This window comes from Triturus cristatus, chromosome 5_2, assembly GCF_964204655.1.
Source record: "Triturus cristatus chromosome 5_2, aTriCri1.1, whole genome shotgun sequence".
NCBI classification, from domain to species: Eukaryota; Metazoa; Chordata; class Amphibia; order Caudata; family Salamandridae; genus Triturus; species Triturus cristatus.
In genome coordinates this window covers 427,836,140-427,859,739 of record NC_140588.1, presented here as the reverse complement: position 1 = coordinate 427,859,739, position 23,600 = coordinate 427,836,140, and the positions used below count along the sequence as shown (strand labels likewise).

Sequence of the window (23,600 nt, the reverse complement as noted above, 5' to 3'; positions counted from 1 at the left end):
TCCATGTTATCATCACAGTAAAGGGAACTGACATGGGAATATATCGGTTTCCTACCTCAGAGATTGAATTAACTATGAGTGTGCACATCTGTGCTAATAGCTAGGGAGCTATTTAATTAGATTTATCTCACCTCACAAATTTAACTCCTTGCATCCTTGTTTTGGTAAATACCTTTTTTGACAAAATACATATCAAACAACTTATTTCTAGATAACAAGAGACGGGCCCCCCTTAGCCAAAGGGGCAGGGCACCAAAATGACAACCAGTCAAAGTTCAACAAATTCCCTTTGGATATGTTAAAAGAAGCCCAATTGTAGATCATACACCATTCATCCCAGATTCAACTAGTATCACCAAGAAGTCCTGATTAATTACATAATCCAGTATATAGTTTTATTCTTTTAAGAAAAGGTTAAAAATACCATATACCAAAATTATGCATTCAGTATGACAATAAAAATATACAAAGCAAGTTGTTTTATATACAAATTCAAAAAACCACACCAGAATTATTCTAAAAACAAATAAATCATTCCAGAAACTGACAAAGAAAATGTATATTGTTAAAAAGGGGAGAATACCATAGACATTAGTTTTTTTGTCATTTTAGCGCCCTAGTCGAGCAAAAAAGTCATTGGTCAAATCACTATGGTGAAAAAGTCTCTTGTTCAACCAAAGCTGAGTCGATTTAGTGCTTTAGTAACTCAGCATCGACGCGTTTCGGTGGGTTTGAATGATCCAACCACCTTCTTCAGGAAAAAGACTTGATGTCTCCCACAACTTCAAATCTATCATAAAAACATTTTATAAAAAGCTAAACAAAAACCAATTTCAAAATTAGTAAAATCTGAACATCTCTAATACACAGCAAATATACATTCAATATTTGTAAAGCAAATTACAGATACACATATAAGAGATATTGCTTCGTACATCCATGTTTAAATCTATACATTTAGAGACCAATAGTGTGAGATGTTGAACTTATGTTGACTCATAGTTCTGTGTCAATACAGTGTTTGTAATACAAATAAGACTGTTTAAAAAAAGAGACTTGGTGATATTGGAGAAAAACAAACTTTCAACAACACATGCACTCCTCATAATGCACAACAAACATAATAGGCCTTTAAATAAAACGTACTCTTTAGTTTTACTAATCTTTCTAATCCCCCTTCTACTGATTGTAGATATGGAGAGTGACCCATCAGCAATAAAAAGTAAGGTGTCTATTAAGAAGTAGCTCCTTAGGGTTGGCTCCTCAGATTCAAATGCCACCCACGAGTTTCATCGACATTTTCATCAACATCAAAATTTCACTGTAAGGCTGAGGGAGAGTAAAATGTATAAATGTATTACCACTGACTAGATAAAATTATATTCTCATCCCTTTCTCCCGCATAATGTTAATAGGAGTCAAATTACCTTAAAATAGTCCTGTTCTTTTTCGTGTTTTATGCGGAATTAAATAATCTCCACTCCTCACTCCTTCCAGCTTGTGGTTACATGGATCCAATTCTCAAGGTCCCAAATGGTACCTGGAGATGCCAAAGAACAATATTCGTTGACCCATAGTACATAGATAATTGCTCAAAGTGATCGAGCCAAGGGTATAGATCTACACTGGGACTGCAACCCCACTCTCTCCCGTCTATGGTGATGGCCGAAAATAAGGACCGAAATTAAGGAACAAAACGCACTACCACATGCCCTATTGTGCCACACTTCTAACAAAAGTTGATTAGATACTAAACTCTTATATAGTGAGAGTATAGTAGGAAAATATGGGGGCCAAGAACAAATTCCTGCTGCACTTGATGTTAGCGTGTAACAATGTTAATAAGGCTATTTCCTACACGGACCTGCCATTACACAAATTCCTTTCTGACTGCAGTGTCGGACTCACCGGGACAAGTGCTGCCTCCAGTCCTCAAAGGATCACCTTCCGTTTTGCGTCTAAAAGCCAGACGTAAAGAATCCTATTTTTTTATGCGTCCATGGAGCATGTGTCTAGTCATGGAAATAGAAATAGTCTCAGCGCTTTTGCAGAAACTGGCACCGTCATCTTAGAGTTGTCTTCCGTATTGTAAATCTACACTATTAAGGTCATAAGTTCCACTCTTATATTGCCAACATGTCTATACTATCCGAAGGATTTTTCGTGTCCCAAGAGTGCAATTTAATAAAAGGCCCAGTTCCTGGATTCCTCCAGTATCAAAAGCGGCATTACTAACTCCCAACTGCAGAATAGACAGCGTATTCAGTATGTCCACCATATTAAAATATCAACAGAAATTCACAAGCCATGGGAAACTGAGTTCTATCTGGGGACCCCATGGAGTGAAATATCAAGTTTTTTTTTAACTTTTTAATAGTATTGACACTCAGAAATAATATCAAGATTGCTTTACAATCAAAGTAGTTAGTTGTAGGGACTATTGTCTCTCTACTTATGTTTTATATGGAGGAATGTGCTCAATCTAGATCAAAGACACCTCCTTCCAAATACCCATCTTGTAGAGAGATTACATATATTCCTGAATGATCCATTCATTAGTTTACTAACATAGCCCACTCTTACCTCAAATTGTGTCCATTTCTTATGGTGTTAAGTGTAGAAATGTACCATTGCTCCCTCCTCTTTTGCAAATCCTAACTTTCTGCAAGATGAACCACTCAAATTGCGATTCTTTGTGGCAACACTCTTGGAAATGAGCAACTAAGGGGGCGTTGCATTTCATTGTTCTAATGGCGCATTTATGCTCCTGTAATCTGACTCTTAATTCTCTGCCAGTTTCGCCCACATATCTCAAACCACATGGGCATCTGAGCAAATAAATAAAATGTTTGCTCTGGCAATTGTTCAGGGTGTGGGCTACTATTCATCTGCCATTATGTGTTATTTTCTTTGCAGCTAAACACTGTGTACAGTACAGACTGATTTCATAGTTGTCTAAACCACATCATGAAATGGATGCATAAGAATTACCTCAAATTGAATACCAACAAGACCAAGGTCATGGAATTTGGGAAGGGCCCCCATCTGGTCCCAATCTTGGTGGCCAGCCTCAGCAGGACCCTGTCCGACCGCGGCCACCAAAGTGAGAAACCTTAGTTTCTTGTGTGACACCCAGCTTAATTTCTCAGCTCAGATTAACCAGTTTACATCTGCTTGCTATTTTCTTTTAAAGGTGCTGCATAAAATCTTGCCTTTTTAACCTATGGGCCTGAGAAAAACAGTTGTTGTGGCCCTTGTTCTCTCCCGCATAGACTAAGACTATTGTAATGCCTTGTACCTAGGCATTGACAAACGCCAGCTCTCGAAGCTTCAATCTTTACAGAATGCAGCGGCACGCACTTTGCTAAACATTCCTAAATATGGTCATATTTCTGGGGCCATTAGAACTCTACATTGGCTCCCAGTCAAACAGAGAACAGAGTTCAAAGCACTCTGCCTGGTTCACAAAGCCCTATATGGGGGTGGACCTACTGATTATCAAAAACTATTTCAATGGTACACCCCCTGTTGAAACTTAAGATCGGCTAATAAAGCTTTGGCCCATGTTCCTAGAGTGAACAAAACCAGTTGGGGAGGCAGATGTATTTCTTTCATGGCATCCAGACTCTGGAACGAACTTCCCCTCAACATCCGGTTAATTCCATCTAGGTCCCAGTTTAGGAAACAGGCCAAAACCTGTCTCTTTCCCTCCTTATAGCTTTCAAGCGTTTCCTGACTCTCGCCCTCGGCTCTTTTTGCTTCCTCCAGCGCCAAGACGCCTCTGCATTTGTGCTCTTTAAAAGCCCTTTACTTAGTTTCTTACTATGTACACATATTGCAGTTACCACATTTAGTGTTGCCCTTGGCAACCGTATTGTCCATGGTCCTCTGCCTATTCCATGATTCATCTCTATAGGTGTGTACCAGTTGATTATGAAGATTTGTATTCCTTTTGTATGCGAAGAGGGGCCTCTCTAACTTTGTCTCTTCTTTGTCATTCACGATGTTCCAATGTCTATTGATCACATTTTTTATCCTATTGCTAATGCCATAAAACTGGCTCACAAATAATATTTTAGTCATCTCCTTTTTCCTCTTCGTGCCGTTGAGCATGCATCTCTATCATAAAATCTGGCACGTTTCAGAGAATGAGACACTCGTTTTCTATAATATCCATCAGCTTGGATTTCAAGACTTCTGCATGTTTATAAAAGTCCTGTAAATCAGAACAATGCCTCCGGAGATGGAGGAATTGACTGAAAGGGATGTTATCATAACAATATATGCAGATGTGTAGAGGTTAAAATGCTCTTTATTACTATTCTTGAGGGAGGGGTGTCATGACCCATTTAAGTTTTTGCCTCTCACGACTGGCCCGCGATGGTCAACAAAGGTACTAAATAGGATATTACACTCTGTGCATCTGCATATATCCTATGGAGGTGTATGTATGTATGTATGTGCATATATATAATATATGTGTATATATATATATTCAGTGAAAAAACCATAGGTTTCACACATGTTATAGTTAGCTGGACATTTTACTGATAAAAAACCATTGAAATTCCCCCGTTATAGTTAGTGCAGGCAACTATAACTCACGCGACCGCAATCCTCTGCTGATGCTAATACTGTATTTAGACACTTATTTGCCCATGTCTTCTTCCATTAAATTTTAGCTATACATATATTACAAATATTTTTTTTTCATAAAGACACATATGTCATCAGCAGAGGATTGCGGTCGCGTGAGTTATAGTTGCCTGCACTAACTATAACGGGGGAATTTCAATGGTTTTTTATCAGTAAAATGTCCAGCTAACTATAACATGTGTGAAACCTATGGTTTTTTCACTGAATTTGCAAGGTTTTTTAAATGCTAATTCCTAACTATAACGTGTGTGAAACCTATGGTTTTTTCAGTGAATTTGTATGGTTTTTTAAATGCTAAGTTACTTTACGCCATTCGTGGCGTGCGCGCCCACTTTACGCAGTTAGTGCCGTGCACGCATGGTGGGCACGCGGTGCGCTACAGCCCCTTTACATGGTTTTGGCCTTTGTTTTTCAACCCCCCCTCAGAGTGCGAGAGAGAAAATGGCGGCCGCCGCTTCCTGGTTTCGACCGATTCGAATGTTTACTAAGATCTAACAGCCAATCAGATTCACGCTCGCGCACGGCACCGTACGCGTACGGTAAGCTTACCGTAAGCGCACGGTAAGTGCACCGTAAGCTGCCACAGATAAATATATATTGATTTAAATGCTATTTTCTCAGGAACTACTGAACAGATTTACACCAGACCTACAAAAGGCACTTCCTTGACCTGAGGACTACCTCTCTGCCAAATTTCAAGTAACTCTGTTCAGCCGTTTGGGCTGTAGCTGTGTCTAAAGGTCCTATGGAAAAATGCATGGGAAAAACGCGTTTTGAGACCCCCCTTTTTTCTCAGCCCCCGCTTGACGAATCCCCCGGAGACTTTCAGGGTAGGAGCAGAGCGTACCGCCCCACCTATTTTGAAAATTTCGCGAGGATTCGTCGACCGGCGCCAAAGTTATTCCAAATAGAATGTTGCGGTTTTCCTATGGAAACAGGGTCCTAACTATAACTACCTACTGGCAACCGCCAGTAGGTAATATATATATATATATATATATATATATATATATATATATATATATATATATTAGTTTTGCCTGAGCCACCAAATGGTGCTGTTAAGTACACATATCCTTCACAGTAAATGGCATCTAATAATCTTGAAGGTGCCTCTTTACTCTCTTAACCATGCCAGGCAGCATCCCTTGGTAACCCTCATCCATATTTCAGACAACCCTGCTGTCCTTCCATAGAAAAGTGAAAAACCTCTCTGTTCAGAATGTACCTCAATATCCGTGTCTGTTCTCCATGCCCCATTTTCTCCTCACACAAATAATTTTTGGGTGTATAGGTTACATTTACCTGAAGTTCTCTGTTGCACTTGTTGTTAGATCATTGCTCTCTAAAAACTGTAAACAAATAAGGAAATGCAATCTCCATGGCAATCATTAGACTTGGGTTGTGCATTCCCGGCACATCGAATAACGATTTATTGTAGGACATGTTGTGCCTATATTACAACTCAATCTATCAACGTAAAGAGGAAATCTTCGTTTTTTGATATTCCATCTATTCATCGATGAGCATAGCTGCTAAGTGGCCCATGTGAAGTGTAACACCTTTAGCTAGTTTGGGTTTTTTGCCCCACCAGAACTTGCATTCTGGGACTTGTAGTTTGGCACTTACCTTTGTAAGTGTAGGTTTGTATATGCCATCATGCAGCATTATACTGGCGAAAAAGTAAGGACTGGCTGAAGGTGTCATATGTGACACCTAGCGTTTTTGAGCAATACTGGTGAGCATGCATGGCTGTATTTGTTTGTTTCCCTATGTGTGTTCTGTGTACCTGGGAGCAGCCATGACATTGCCTGTTTTAAATATGGTATCCACCTGTAAAATGTATCCTGTCCCTCTAAACGAATCACTCAAACGAATTAAAAAGAAAGAGCGGCTGCCCTTCTGTGTCATGCAAATGTCAGGCGTGAGTAACTTTTTGGTTCCCTATATACTTTTCTTTGCATTTTAGTACATACAGTCCTGCATTTAAAATTCAAAAATACTACACGATGCTGAACCCCAGATTTGGAGCCTCCAGGCCCCATAACGCAGTTTTGCACTTAATGGCATGATAATGCGCCATAAGCGTAATTTAGTACTATACATGCACCTGAAAAATGAGACCAGGCTAGTTCCCTTAGTTCTACAATTGGCTTGAGGTGCAAATGTAAGTTGAAGGGCAGGCGTGTGCGTGCGCAGCAGCTCTGGTATCATGCACAGGTTTGCCAAGCAGCGTGTTTTGCCTCGGTTGCTGGTGGAGTGGAGTTGAAGCAGCCACACCAGATGCTGATGGAATGCTCCGTGTAAATTCAGGCATTTGGGAAATGTGATTGAACCGATCGTTCTCACATAGCTAACAGGGCGTTTACGTTCGCTTGAGACTTAACCTCGGCTGCCCCTCTCGTTGAAAGACATTGCCTCTTTCTGGGAGCGCCGCTGTGTTATTAAACAGGAGGCGCGGTCCCTGATGCTTTCACGCAGAGAGCCTGGCTGCCTTTCGCCTCTCCAGAAGGACCCGGGACAGGAATAGCCCGGCTGGCGCATTCCTGCACGCTGTGCGCCGGAGCGCGTGCACAGATGGTTCTGTGCGTGGGAGCCTGCGCTGCCGCAGACTTGGTTTTCCCTGACCCCGAGAACGTGTCATTTTCTCCTGGGTGGCTCATGCAGCGACGTTTAACATGATGTGGAAACTCTTTAAGGAGCCTTGGCTGGCTCAGCCCGCTCTGTTAACGCTGCTGGGCTGGTTGAATGGGATACCAGACGAGAGGCAAAGAAAGGGCACGCGCTGATGCTACAGCGGAAGCTGCGAGCCGCTGCCTGCTCTCCTTTCACTGAATGGAGGGTGTTGCGCATTCCAGGGTTTACCATCACACGTGCACAACGTGAATAGAGTGGAGTTCGGCCTTATTGTCCGACGGCTTCCTGCCGTACTATCCCCGTGGCCATGGGCTTCCGTGTAAACATGGCACTAGATGAACTAAGTGGGCAGCATGACCAGATGGACCGCCACAAGGAAAGAGAGTAGGGCCTGACTGGAAACCAAAACCATCCCATGCAGATATGTTCGAACCCGCTCTACAATGCAGGAGATAACGAGGCACAACTAGTATGGGGGTATGGGTGGACTACACGGCTACCTACTCTGAAATCAGCCCCCGAGCCTGCAACCCAGTGGGAAAAGATCCGTGTGCCAGAATGCCCAGCCAGGCCACAAGAGCCTTCCATTGCACTATATATCTTTGAAATCCAGCCCGCCATCAGAATTCATGATCAGCTGTGGCTTCTTGCACTTTTGTGAATAGGGTGTGCGTGGTTCGCCCCAGAAATTCTGGGCCAGAATCACCATTTGCAGTGGATTAAAAGGTGCTCTGGCACAGCGGGGCTATTTGGCTGTTTTTTGCTGCCTTTTCTGCCACTCTTATCCGAGACACTCTCTGATTTTAGTAAATCAGATTGACCCAAACACCCCTGTTCATCCCTGAATATGCGATTCATAAAACAAGAGTGCATGACCGCCACAGCCAGGGCACAGGAAGTGCAATATGACAGATCCCCATAAATTATTCTGGGAAGAATGTTGTGTTAAGGGGAGTAGCCAGAAAAATAAAATGCCCCCAGGTTGAACCAAATGACAGTAAATATTTGAGCAAGTTGAGGAATCCCGACCATTCCTATGCAGCCCTGTCATTGTTTTTCCTGGGGGGGGGGGTGCTGTTACATCCCCCTCCTATACATTATGTTATTTAAACAGTTGTCGGGTCCCCGAGCTTTCAGTCGGGTGTTGTAAAGGGTCTGTCGGATTTCAATTGGGATTCTATAAATACTAAAAAAACCACTCACGCACTTACACCCTCTCTCTTTCTCTCGTTCATGTGTTTTATTTCTTAGTCATCTCCCTGCCCTTCCTTCTCCCCTTCTTTTCTTTTCATAATTCCTTTCCATCTTTGAAACTTTCCTTTCCTTCCTTTTATTGCTCTTCCTTATCTGTGCCTCTCTCTCATTCCTGTTTGTCAGATTTTTTTGTATGCTTTCCTTCTTTCTTTCCCTCCTATTTAAAAATAATGTTGTTGCTTCCTTCCCTTCCTACCACCCTTCTTTCTTTATCTTGCTTCTGTCCCCTCTATTTTGTATCTTCCTTTCAGCCTTTCTTCGACGTAATTTGTGCCTTCTTTCAGGTGCACTTCCTTTCCCTTTGGCCATTTTCCCTTCTTTACAGTCTAATTTTTCTTTCTTTTTTTTGTTCTCTCACTCTATTAGCATCTTTCATATTTATGTCATTGTTTCTTTCTTTTTTCTTTCTGTACCCCTTTGACACCCATTTAACCTACCCCATAACTTGGCTATTATCTTCTTTCCTTTCATATTTATTACTTTTGGCTTTTATCTTGTGACCTGCATATCACAGATAAAAGACAATAATGGGCAATAAAAAACAAGTTATTCTGACCTCCGCTGAAGCTGGTATTTCTGGGGCATCCATATGGCCATGGTTGTGTCCATCTTTCCTCATGTAAAATGATTTGTGGTTTTCATCCCAGTGGGTACTTCAGATAAAAAGTGCCATCGCAGTTGAAAAACAAAGACTACCCTTCGCACCCTGTCTCATAAAGGGTCGGCACACAATGTTGTATAGTGTGAGGAAGCGTTCACAGAGGACTTCATTTACTGTTCTGTTCATCAAGTACCTAGTACGACTCCTAAACTCATTAGAGCACTTCTTTGCAATTCTGTATCTGTGGCATGCAATACCAAAAAGTCAACAAAACTTAAAAATAGACTTAATCACTTGAGCACATGTAAAGAGCAGCTTTGCCAAGTACCAAGCAACAGGGTTGTATGAATGCATTTTAGTGCTGGTGTCTGCATTGCGACACTAACATGCCAATGTCACCCTAATTATAGCTCCTCTATGCGCTGAAAGGCGACGTAGCTCTCTGGCTTCAAATAGACTCAGCATCCAGAGCGTCTGCTCTGCTACCCAGGCACTTATTATGAGCTGGGTCCACGTCCAAGAGAGGTGTCATGTTGCTATGGAAATCAGTGTGGGGCTGGCTAAGTTTACTTTACTTTCAGTGAAGCCAGTAAGAGTTTCTCACATTGCCTGTTGCTGGGTCATAACGTTGTTTGACTGCATGTCCATCGAAACTGTAGTTTCTCGGCAGAGAGCTAAGGCCAGCTGTCACACGTGCCAATTACACAATTACAACTTTGTGTTAAGGACATAAACCAGTGTGGAAATACTGAAAGCAGCATTGTGCTGCTATCGGCAACCCTCCCCAGCAAACACTGGTAAATGGCAAGTTTAGCACACAAGGAATGAAATAAATCAGACAACACATGGTTTGATGTAAAAACAGTTTGCTGGATGTTTATTTCAGAAATGAAATATGCCATCGTGCTGGGTTACCTTATGAGCGATCCAAGGGCAGGCAGCGATGAGAAACCTAAGCTGCCCACCCGCCTGGTGAGCCAAACGGCACTGTGGGCCAGCCCATTCAGTCCTACCATTTTATTTGGAGAGTTTTTAAATACCATGGACCACCAGTCCATGATTATAACTCACGCCTTTTTAGGGGTGGAGCATCACCAGGCAAGCCCCCGGTTGCTCAGGCTTGCAGACACCGGAGGGACTAACGGGGCACCATGGCTTACATCCAGGGCCGGACTGGGAACCAAAACCGGCCCTGGCAAAGTGCTCGGCCGGCCATACCCCCCCCCCCCCGGACTTGGGGGTGCCGCCAAGCTCTTTGCAAGGGCCGGTTATCGGCCAATTTTGTTACAGGGCCGATTTTGCAGCTATGCTGCAAAAACGGCCCTGTAACAAAACCGGCCCCCAGGGGACCAAAACCGGCACCCACCCGTACGGCGCTCCGGGGGATTGCCCGGTGCCCGCTACGGCCAGTCCGGCCCTGCTTACATCCCAGGGTCCTGCCTTAAAGACTCCTGGGGTTTGGCATGGAGCACCCCTGCTGTGCTTCCTGAGGTAGTACACCTATGTACCAAACTGCCTCAGGATCGCCCTGTAACTCCGCCTGCAACACAAACAATTAACAATCTCAGCACAGGAAGCACAACTCTGCCGTTGGGACACTGGGTACGGGATAGGGTGGGTGACAGCGTATCTAGTGGGGGAACAAAGAGGCCAGCACCCGGGTGGGGCCGGTTTAAGCACCTGGCACCATGTCGGTCCCAGGCACCGGAAATATTGCGGGAGAGTGTTATAACAGAGGGACTCCCACTGGGGGTCCCCACAAGTGGAGTGAGGGTGAGTATGTCAGAAAGCGGCACTAAGGGGCCTCCCTCTTAAGAGGGTGCCCTGCGTGTACTGCGGGCAGCCACACAGTGCTGATTTCGGCAGTCCTCCTCAACAAACATTCGTAAATGGCTACTTTAGCACACAAGGAATTAAATAAATCAGACAACACAGGGTTTTTGAATAGCCTATTACCTATTTTTCTAGAAAATAATATGCTTTTAGGTCCTTCCCAGATAGGCTTTTGTGCCAAAGATAGCGTGAGTCCACGCTGTTAGTCATTTTGGACCATATCAGGTCAGTAGTTGTTCAGGGGAATGCCATGGCCCTCATCCTACTTGACCTGTCTGCAACTTTCTAAACTGTCTCACACAGCTTGATTAACAAACTCCACGAAATTGGACTACACTCAAATGCACTCAGGTAGAGGAGCTCTTTTTTTTGATGAATAGATCGCAGATAGTCCAGTGGAGGACTTCTCGATCCCGCTCCTTCACATTTAACTGTCGAGTCCCCCAAGGAGCCCAGAAGTCAAGCAAGAGGTATGCAGTTCCTATGGCGGGGGGCCGTAAGGTCAATGGGTGGAGGGCCAATTGACCGAAGGGCGTGTAAGGAGGCTCCAGGTAAGGGAAGGAAGGCGGGGGGAGAGCTCCAATATGGAGCAAGGGCCCTCACACACCCAGAGAGGTGTCATGCCACAATGTAGGGCAGCTCCTCGTTGGGCCAGCGCTGCAATGCCCAACGGACCCCGCATGGGGGCTCTTTGCCGGAGGTCTTCTGTGTTGTTTGCCGGCAGGCCCTAGAAGATGGGGTGTTGGAGTGAATGTGTGGTGAGTAGAGTGGGAGTGATAGTGTGTATAAAAATAGCTATGAGTGTCCAAAAATCCTTTATTCGCTGGATACTGATGCTATGATTAAAACAGACTATGAGAGTTGTGGCTGGCAAGGAGAATTAAACCTGCTGTGGCTCAAGGTGAAATGTGAAAGTGGTCAGTTGGTCGACCTGTTTCATGCCTTAGTTCTCCAAAAGGATGAGTGGCATTTCATCAGGACTGGAGGGGGATCCTCATCTACTCTGAAGTAGGGGGGGGGACGGTCAAGAGAGTGTCCTAGGAAGTACCATCCCTGTAGTCTGGATTCAAACGTAATCCACGGTGCAAGAGGGGTGTGGGTGTAAAACAGTGTCTACCTTCTGGATAAAACCTAGAAGGGGATGTGGAGTAGCCACAACCTGGACGTCCGAGACACTCACAACGAGGGCAAACAACCACAGTTCTGGGGTTTCTGCGTGTGGGACCTACCCACGTCTGGACACTCTCTTGACCGATAAAATTGAGTATGGAAGAGTTCAAATACCTCCTTAGTTTCAGAGAAAGGTTTCAGTGTACCCTCAGCCATTACATCTTCCTGAAGAGAGATCCCAGAGAATGCCTACCCCTGAAGCCCTCTAGAGAAGTCATATGGGCTATTATTAGAGCTTCTGGGATGATTCCTTCAGTGATTAAGGTATTCACAATAGTGAGTAGGAGGGACATAGCACTTCTGGAGAGTTTTCATGCAGGATGAGGTTAAGACATCATCTTAATAGGAGTTGGCTTTGAGGGAGTTGAGTATGTTGGCAAGTTCTGTGGGAGAAAGGATATCAAATACATAGTGCTAAAAGTAGAGGTGGTATTGTATGGATAAGAGAAGAAGGAGATGATGATGTCAATGTGCTGTCAAATCTTTTGTATTTTTTCACTTAAGAAGAGGTTGATGGCATTGCACTTCTCAATGCAGTGTTGTATTGGAGGGTCAGGCAAGAGGTTATTCAGTGATTGTTTTGAAGAGTGTTCTGGTTCTTTTGGTAGCTTAATTGATGGTGTTAGTATAGTACTTTGTTTTGGCTTATTTTATGGATTGTCTGTGGGTTGTGTGTTGATTCTTCAGTGGATGAAGGCATCATAGTTTCTGTTTTTCTTTCATCTTCTTTCCTGCCTATGGATGGAGTGTTGTTGTTGGTAAGGTCTTTGGAATACAATACAAGAGTGCTGAAGGTTTCGGCTGACATGTGTATGTTTTAATGGCAGTATGGGTGTTCACACGTTTTGTTTTTCAGAAAAGGGCTGAACTAGTTTAGAAGGGTGTTGATGGCAGACATCGAGTTTGCAAGGTGAGAGATAAGTTCAGTCTTTTCGTTGTTGATGGAGAAGTCTATTAACATCTGAAGATTTGGTTTTCTCCTTTGGGGTAGACTTCAGTTTTTTGGTTGGACACTGAGCAAGAAGACAGGGTTGGCGAGGTGGTGGGTCCAGTCCTGTGTAATGGGTGGGTACATCTTTACACTTTGCAGTTTTCAGGTGAAATGCTCATACATTAAAAGGCATACAAATGAAGTCATTCAATCTACCCTAACTTAAGTAGGACTAGCTTGTACTTATCTGCCAGTAATTCTCAATTGTTTAGCTGTCTTTGTGATATTTGTTCTTGGTTTACTTGTCTAATTTTCATATTTTTCCATTTTAGGGACATGTGTGAAATGCAGCAAAGGTGTATATGGAGCAAACCAAGCTTGCCAGGCCATGGGAAACTTATACCACGATGGGTGTTTCACTTGCGGAGCATGCAGTAAGTACTAGTTCTAAATCGTGATACTTTTTATTCTGGATGTCCACATTCTCTGTATCAAAAATGCCAGATATATGTTTTATGATGTGGATTGTGATTTCTGTGAAATACAAGCTTGCAGGCATTTGATCTTGAGAGAACAGAAAACAGCTGACAAGTGATACCTAGCACGAGGAAGCTACCTTTGGTTTCCCAGTCAAGGTGGGCATGTAAAAGTTGCCAATGCATGTTTCCTGGTTGCAATTAGGGTTCCTCAAGGTAATCCTGACTCCACACCCTTGTGAGCAGGAATTTTGGAAGGCTGACATTTTTGCATTTGACATATTGGTATGGTCCGTGCCATACAGTGGCTTAAGTGAGCCATTACATTGGGGCTGCTGTACCCTTTTCCCATATTGAGTGTCTTCTAAATATCTTTAATGAAATGATCCAGTAGGGATTAAAAGCAGTTAAGGTGTGTTTGCTGTGTGTTTATCAAGAGCTTTGGAAAATTTGGAAGTGGCACAAGTGAGGCTGTGAGGAAGGACCTGAGAGTGGTTTAGCAGTAATGGCAGGAGTTGCTGTGTACTAGAGTGTTTCGATTATCTGACCAGCCCTGGCGATCAGGTTTGAATCCAGTTCCCACCACTGAGTATCTTGAGGGAGGGGGGCTGACAGTTGCAAGTGTAACCCCCAGGTTGAGGTGTGGACCTTTGGTTTCGAGAGAGGAGGAGTCTCGACTGCCACATACTATTGGACAGCCTATACAACTTTACAGGGCCTTATTTGAACTAGTCCTGGCATTAAAGGTGACAATACCTTCAGCTTTCAGTAGAGTGATTGTGATGCCTTCTTTTACTCAAAGATGTCCATCTTATGGCAGTAATCTGGTTGCACTCTTGATAATTAAAAAAAAATATATCCCATTATGCTGATGGGCTGTCTAATGACTTAGCTCAGCTTGTAAACCATAGATGTCCTTCAATTCATGTTGCTAGATTCTTAATCTGTATGTGAGAGTTTCCTGTTTAGTTTGGGCATTTATATAATTTAATTTGTACTTCATTTCCAACTTGTGACCACTTAAACAGTAAGTATGTTAAGAACAAGCATTTGCAATGCAATAGGTCTCGCATTACAGATAGTTTGAGGTACTGGCGTTGCAAATAATAATGCAACGCCAATAGCTTATACTTTCAGTAATGCGAGACCTAGTGCATTGCAAATGCTTGCGTAGTGAGCCAGGAACCAGCATTGTATGTCTCAGAGCAGTACCGCAAGCTGCTTCTAGAGGTCCCTAGTGAGCAAGGCACCAGCACTGCATGTCTAGGTGCAGTACCGCAAACTGCTCCTAGAGGTCCCTAGTGAGTAAGGCTCCAGTACTGCTTGTCTAGTTGCAGTACCGCAAGTTGCTCCTAGAGGTACCTAGTGAGCAAGGCACCAGCACTGCATGTCTAGGTGTAGTACTGCAAGCTGCTCCTAGAGGTCCCTAGTGAGCAAGGCACCAGCACTGCTTGTCTAGGTGCAGTACTGCAAGCTGCTCCTAGAGGTCTCTAGTGAGCAAGGCACCAGCACTGCATGTCTAGGTGTAGTACTGCAAGATGCTCCTGGAGGTCCCTAGTGAGCATGGCACCAGAACTCCATGTCTAGGTGCAGTACTGCAAGCTGCTCCTAGAGATCCCTAGTGAGCATCATAAACTTTTGGTCATATATGGTACTGCACCCTGCAGAAGAAATGGTAAATCCATCCTACCCATAATGCATTGCATGCAAGACAGTATCAAAAGTGCATTCAATTAGCTATGCCCATATATAGAATTAGTAGCTTTGAAATGTGACAAAAGAATTATTATAATAAATCCGGATTAGGTTGTACTCTAAGTGGAGCTGATGAAGGGAAATATAGAGAAGGTCTAATATAAAAGTGATATGTGCTAGCGAGTAAAGTAACCACTGCCAACCTAGTTTAAGACCAAGTGAGTGTCCTGTTTGAACGCCTTCAAGAAAATAGTGCCTTGAGGCTGTAATTAAAACCTAGGGCATAACAACACATAACAGAGGGTGTCCTCATGGGAGGTTACACGAAGAGACAAGGCGGTACTAAGGAGGGACTACTAAGCCTAAGTACCAATGAAAAGCCACCATTTACAAAGGACGGGGACAAGAGCCAATTAAAAAGATGGACGGAATTAGGCGGAGCTTTATGCACATATCTTGAATACAGCGTGGCTCGAAGAGACAGCGCAAGCGCTGCCTAGGCGAGACCTAAAAAAGTGATTACTTCTGTAAAGCACTCTTATTTACAGCTGCCACACATTTTTATTTGTCATTATAGCCATTTGAGGACACAATACCCAAGAATTTTAATATTATATTGGTGTGCCATGGTTATTCTGCACTCTCAGGACATTTTGATTAGTATGCAATTATGCTGATGAAATGATTTCAGTAGACTTTGGTGTGTAGTGCTTTCTTCAAATCCAAGATGCTGTGTATTGTGTATTATGCACTGTGCATTGAGTATGTATGTGACCCTGTGAACAATCACATTTATCTCAGATTCTGTATTATGCAGAGTTAACTTTTCTGGAAGTGTGGATAAAGTTCTGGTCCATAATTTCACGTGGAGGAAGAGGGAGTAATATTCCACTCAGTCAATAGCCCCACAACTTGGCTGCATAACATTCTGCTGTTAGAGTCTTAGCATTCTAGGCAGTTGTACCTGGTGAGTGGACTGAGCTTCCATCTCAAGTTTGACATTACTTCAGGACACAAAAGTTCCTTCTCATAACGTGATTCACTTTCTTGAAGTAGGTGGCCATTCTAATCGAACTGTCCAAAAATAGAATTGTAGTTAAATGTTTTATTTCTGCTTTCTATCACTGATCCCTGGTGAGTGAGGTTAGTAGATCGTTTGTACCATGGATCTTAATGTTTGATTTTATAGGTTACTTGCTAAGAGAGTCTTTTACAGAAACGTTCATGTCTAACAGTCGTGTATCAAAGACTGGTTCTATACAAAATTATAATGCTGTGGCATACACAAATAACAGTGTGGCCACTTTGTAATGTCCATGTTATGGTAAGAGATTGGACACATACCTGGAGAACTTCTCTTACCCATCTCTTACCTTCAATCAATTAATGTATCCCCTCTTTGTTATCAAACCCATCAAAGGCTGAATATGAAACACAAAGACTTGTGCCAGTACTAAATGTGCCTTTTTCAGTACCTCGATCTGATAAGGTCACCCTGGTTGACGACATCAAATACCATTTTGATATGCATATATTTTATATAAGGTTGGTTTCTTTGACAACATAGATTTCACTGCTAGTAAGAACACGCACCCTCTTTCGAAAGCCTTGTACACCCTTTAACCGACTGTGGATCATTTTCTGTAAATTGCGATTCTCATATTACCATGACTAGAGAATCCGGATTTCATTAAAGACACGGAGGCTGACATTATGCATTATTCCTTTAATGCAGTCCAAGCAGCCGCTTACATCACAATATTAAAAGGTTCCAGAATAGAACAATAGCAACACATGAAAGGCATGAGCCATCAACAATCTACCTCTTTTAAATGTGGAGGAAAATAAGTTCAGGAAACTTGAAACATCAAAACGATCTTCTGATGAGCAGGATGAAGGAGAAGGAAGAACGAAGGTAAAACCAAAGGCCAGGCGACACACAGTTAAAGAGCATTACCTGAAAAGAGAAAGAAGTAAATATCTCTTGTATGTAAAAAATAGTGTCAAGCTTATCAAGCTAAAAGGAACAAGAGATGAAACAAGTACTGTTAATAAAAAGTACAGTAATAAACTGTAACAAAAACAGCATTAAATCATTGTAAGACCACAAGGGGTGGGATGGGAGTGATAATGTCAGCCTCCGTGTCGTTAATGAAATCCAGATTCTCTAGTCATGGTAATATGAGAATCGCAATTTCATTACAAGAACGGAGGCTACATTATGCATGTTGGTAGCTTTGTAAAACAACATCAGACATATGTTCAATAGGCTTGCAATAATGACGTGCAAAGGTGCTAGCATTTGACCGGTCAGCAGCTTTGAGAATGTCGTCCAACTTACCTCCAGACCAGAGAGATTGACTGGCCATAGCACCCTCTAAGGGAGTGAGTTTGAAATTTCTTTAAGTCAATACCTGCTAAACTCATAACAGTCTTAACCCATCTAGCAATAGAGGTTGAGGTTATGCCTTTGTGGGGTTTAACCAAAGGATATAAGTAATTGGTTAACATCCTGAGGGCGAAGAGCAAACATTCTGCGATCATACTCTCTAATGCAGTCCACAACGCAAAGTTTTAGCCATAAATCAAAACATGGGTAAAAGATTGAATCAGACATAGTCTTTGTTCTTCTATAAATCTCAAATTTGATTCCGAACATGTTATAAAATCTATTCGTAATCTCCAGGGCTTTGATATCAGAGACCCTTCTGCATGAGATTAAGCATAGTAGAGTAGCCATCTTATTGTAAAGGTTTTTTTCTATTGAGGAGAGTATTAATAGTCCAGTTATTGAAAAGATCAAGGATTAAGTTGACATCCCAAAGACTTACATATTTAGGCTTAGGAGGTCTTCTTAAATGAATGCTTTTCATCACTCTACAAACAATGACATTTTTACCTACCGTTTTACCATTGACAAGGACATGACCAGCAGAAATAGCCGATCGATAGCAATTGATAGTTCTATAGCTGAGGCCTTTATCAAATTGTTTAACAAGGAACTATGTCAACAATAGGTGCTTCCAAGGAATCCAGGTTCCTTTCCAGGCACCAACGTACCCAGATTCTCCATATGTTGTTTTATCTGTAGTGAGTGCCTGGGGCCCAAGACTCTCTGAGGAGAGTTGCAGCCGTCGCCGAAAGTCCTGAGATTTCATTGGATCTCCTCACAATCTCCAGGCAAGAAGGGTTAAACTCCTGTTCTGAATTAGGGGGTGAACTCCTCCGTCTACGTCTACAAGAAGATTCTCTAGGGTAGGAATTAAGAAGGGGGGGTTGCAAGCTAGTTCTAGAGTGGTGGGGAAACCATGCTTGGGATGGCCAAAAGGGAGTTATTGGGACAAGGAAGCACTGATCCTGTCTCACTATCTAAAGAACTCTCTGAATCATGGCAAAGGGAGGGAATGCATACTCCTTGGCTCCTTTCCAAGATTGTAGTAAGGCGTTGACTGCTAGAGCACCCGGGTCGGGCATCCAGCTGAAGTTGTTTTCCAGTTGAAAGGTTAGTCTCAACTTTGCTACAGATTAGCAATATTTGAAATGATTTCTGATTGCCTATATGATGGTGAAACTCATCTTGTTTCAGTTATTCATTTCGTAATTCTCAGAGATATCAGGCTGTACACAGAGGGTCTGTCATGAAGAGGAGTACCAGAAATCCTGTACTATAGGCTGCACCCAATTTCTGGCACAATACCAAATTTACAATGTTCATTATTCTGCTGATGTCCTCTTAGAGAATATTAAAATGCATAACCCAGCTTGCTGTCTGATTCCAAGACATCCCAATTTGAAATGATGTCTCTGAAGCACCCTGGTTATGGTTACTCTTGTTTTCAATTGTGATATTCATTAGTTATTAATTTTATCAGCAATTTTACTGTCTCACTTGAACTCACCTTATCTCCCCCAACACTGGTAACCCAGTTGCTGCTACCCTTGATAAAATATTAGTCCAGCTTTCATTGAATGCCTCTAAGATGATTTTTTTAGAGTACTCCAGCACCCGGGACTTCATGCCTACTCTCCATCTTCTTTAAACCTGTGTGCTAAGTTTGAGATCATTGACCTTAGCTCTTGACATTTCCTATGCACATAGCTGGACAAACAGTAAAAAAGCAGAAATTCAAGTTGAAGAAACCCTATGCTAGCTGTACTCAATGTTGTCACCAAATACACCCAATGTGGCAGTCTACATCAAAAAATTAAACAAAGTATAATGTCATCTGGGTAAGTAACAGTTCCTTGTACATTAGAGATAATCCAATTGCCAAACTTTATTTCTTGGTAATTTTAAAATTCTACTGGGTCATAACAAATACTGTCGTTTTAATAGTTGAATTGTGCAATCACTAGTTAGGTAAGAATGAAAGACTGACAATTGATACAATACTGTTTTATTTATTTATTATAATTCTAAGATATTTACCCTAAGGCAGCAGCACAAGCTGGAAAACAGGTGTTGGCAAAATAATGAGAAATTAAATTGGACAATTGGATTATCTATAATGTGCTAAGACATTATAGACTTGATTTCACGACAATGAACCTGATGTGAGTTGATCAAACCCTGGATTTTGTTTTTTTCCACCATGTGGTCCTTTCTGTTTAGCATTCATGTAATTTATTATAAGAAAACCTCTTGCCCCATAGCAAATGCTCTCTCTTGCTCCTTGCCCAGGGTTACTGAACTTGCCCCCGTAGGTGCTTTGACCCGTTCACAAAATATTTTGCATGAGATCTATGAACCACCTTAGCGTACCACTTCTTTATTGATTTTTATTTTGGTGCTGCTCGATCTTACCTCCTTACCTTGGGACTTTTGGTTGATTCAGGAATTCCAAAATCCCAAGGTTTTACACCCTACCAAAAATACATAAGCAAGGATTACCGCCCCCTGGGAGACTGATTATTTTGGGGATAGGTTTTGTCGCTGGTTCCTGTAGCCAATTCTGAAAACATCGACCTCGTATCTATGTGTCACTAAGGATGTCTTATGTCTACTTCAGGATATGTAGATCAGGATTCCGGAAGATACGATAATAACTATGGATATAGAAGTGCTGTACACCAGCATCCCACAGAGACGTACCCTGTAGGTAGTAGAGGGGATTCTGGCAGAAACAGAGTGGGATTTCATGACTCCGAAACACTTTGTTATGAAATGTGCAGAACTGGCACTCACAGAATTTTAATTTTTTCATTTGAAGGATTGATATATCATCATATACAGGGGACATCGATGGGGAGTACCTTTGCCCCAAGTATGGCCTCCCTCTATGTGCATCAATTTGAACCGGGCCACATTTTCACCCAGGAGGACCCATACAAAGACAACATTAAGTCGTGGCGCAGGTCACATATTTTGCCAATTGGATTACCTCCAGATAGACACTTGAGGTTAACTCATACGATATGTAAAGAAGAGGCAGTGTTCCTGGATTTAGTAATTATCATTGGGCACAGTGGCATTGAGACGAGGGTTTATAATAAAACCACAGACGAGAACAGTTTGCTTCTGTACAACAGCTTCCACCCTAGGGCATTATTAGAGAACCTTCTAGTGAGTAAGGCACAACTGTTCCTCCCTGGAAACCTTTGAGACACAAGCCACCGTACTTGAAGAAAAATGTCTGGCACACTAGCATCCTAGTAAAACCATTAGGAAGGCAGGTAAAAGGATGAAGAATAATAACAGAGAGGCATTGTTAGAGACCCACCAGAAACCTTACACTGAAAGAATTGCTTGTGTCACTATATATACCCCCATTTCAAATAAAGTACAGCACATCATCAAGAAACATCCAAGCATGTGATCTTTTCCTTTTATCATTCATGTCTCCTCTTATAAGAAAACCTCTTGCTCCAGCTTATTGGCAGCTCCTCAGTCTCAAAGGATTACAAGGGAGGAATTAATGACTGTTCTCAGCAAGTTCCCACTACTTGTATCTTTAGGAGAATTGCAGTACTTTGAATGTGCATATAACAGTATTGAATCCTGATGAGAGTAGATGAAAAGATCAAGCCCAGATTGTAGCCAGTGGTTGGTCCCTGCTTCTGCCTCCACAAACTTTCTCCAATGAAAGAAGAAAGATTGTGGGCTTAAATAAATAAACTGCTTATATCCAGCAAAAGCTTTGGTCCCTCCCAGTTCTCAGCCAATTCGCAAACCCCTTGCAGCCTATTCACAGTCATTGAACAACCCATCACTAATACAACCCTCCCCCCCTCCAAACAAAATTGAACAGACTAGCAAAACTCTCCAAACCCTTTGTTGCTAAATTATTTACAAATTGAACGCATGGAAAAAGTAAAGCCGGAGCTCTCCCAGAATTAACACTCAGAGACCGGGGTCTCCTAGGAAGTACAATAGCTGTGAACCACTGGTCTGCTTCCACCGAACCTCTTGTATAGCTCAGAAGCACCACATCATCAGCCTGAGCATTCCTTACCCTAACATAATTTCAGAGTTCCCTGTGCTCTTAACTGAGCAACGTGGAGCAGTGTGCCTGAGATCAGAGATGTCGGAGACCTTGTTAGCAAAAGTAGATATAAACAGACCTCACTGCCTGTGGAGGCTGTTAAGTTGCACTTGGTACTCCTGTTTGTTAAAATACCAGCACACACAAGGGAACTATAGAGGAAAAATAGATCAGGTCGCCCTCTACTCAAAACAACCAACTAACACAATTAGACCTGATCAACCAGGCCATTCAATTCTTTTGACTTCGTGAGTGGGAGTGGGAATTCATTTTCTACCCCAACATCAATCCTTCATATTTCTGATGTATTGCTCCTACTCACACTGGCCCTATCTTTTCATATGTTAAACAACTGCCCTTCTAATTAACAGTCACTGTGTTATCAACAAATACCCTCCACTTCAACAGGTGTTCATAAGACATATTTATTTATTTATTTATATATACTCTTGTATAGCGCTGGAAGTCAACCCCCGAAGGGGTATCTCCGCGCTTATGCTTAACCAAGGAGCCAAGATTTTAAATTGAACAGAGAAATGAAAGGGGGAGAGACCTAACAGGCGACAAATAGAAACGTTTTCAGGGACTTCTTGAAGGATTGAAAATTGATCATATTTTTGAGAGCAGGGGGCAGTGAGCTCCAAAGGATGGGGCGTTTGTAGGACAGGGCTCGCCCTCCCTGCCTAACTTTTTCTTATCCTAGGAACCTGAAGTTGTTGCTGACTGCTGGAGCGCAGGGTTCGACTGGGTTTGTAGGGTTTAAATATTTCTTTTAAATATTTAGGTCCATTGCCAAACAGACATCTGTGGATAGTGCAACAGATTTTAAATTTTACACGCTGTCTAATTGGCAACCAGTGGAGTTTTGTCAAGAGGGGGAGTGATGCAGACCTTGGCTGGGCGTTGAGAACTAGTCTCGCAGCGGTGTTCTGGACCACCTGTAGTCTCTGTAGTTGTTCCTCGTTTCCCGAGACCAACCGGCCATTACAGTAGTCCAGTCTACTTATAACCAAGGCCTGGATGAGAGTCTTCCTATAAGGGTCTGATAGAAATGGGAAGACTCGTCGTAGCAATCCAATGACCTGGAAGTAGGAACCTGCTACTTGATTTGTGTGCTCTTTAAACAGGAGTGATTTGTCTAAGCGCACACCGAGATTTTTGACAATCTGTTTGGGACTTGGGGTTGGTCCTAAATCCGAGGGCCACCAATCCGGGGACCACAGAAGTGTGGCCTCCCCAAACAGCATTACCTCAGTCTTGCCTACATTACACTGGAGGCGATTAGTGGCCATCCAGTAAGAAATTGCCCTCATTCCGTCCGCAAAAGATTTTTGTATTGCGGGCGTCAGGGTTTTAAAGGGGAACAAAAGCTGGGTGTCGTCAGCGTACGACACAGGGGTGAACCCATGAGATCTTACAATATCCGCCAAGGGGGCCACATACACGTTGAAGAGTGTAGGGCTTAGGCATGAGCCCTGTGGCACTCCCTTGGTGAGCTCCCTTGAGATAGAATGGTGGGAGCCCAATCTTACCTCTTGTTGGCGATCCGAAAGAAAGCTTTCTAGCCAAGAAAGAGCCACACCTTCTATTCCCCTCTCCCTCAGACGATCGAGAAGTATCTTATGAGACACAGTGTCGAAGGCAGCGGAAAGATCTAACAGCACTAGAATCATTGAGTTTCCTCCATCCAGTGACATCTTGATGTTGTCAGTCACTGAGAGGAGGGCAGATTCTGTGCTGTGATTGGGCCTAAATCCAGATTGAGAGAAGTCTAGGCCCTCCGCTGCCTCGATGTACTTGGACAAGTGAGTGTTTACGTGTCTCTCGGTCATCTTGCTGAGAAGGGGTAGGAGGGAAATGGGTCT

General features: G+C 42.7%; 1 protein-coding gene across 2 annotated transcripts in view; it reads left to right on the top strand.

Annotated features, from left to right (window-relative positions):
- Window positions 1–23,600, top strand: part of LIMD1 (LIM domain containing 1) — a 475,792-nt gene that overhangs the window by 264,588 nt on the left and 187,604 nt on the right. For both annotated transcript variants that reach the window (XM_085607366.1, XM_085607367.1), the window contains exon 4: window positions 13,415–13,516. In XM_085607366.1, coding sequence (XP_085463492.1) covers window positions 13,415–13,516 — 102 coding nt within the window. The remainder of the gene's footprint in view (window positions 1–13,414; window positions 13,517–23,600) is intronic.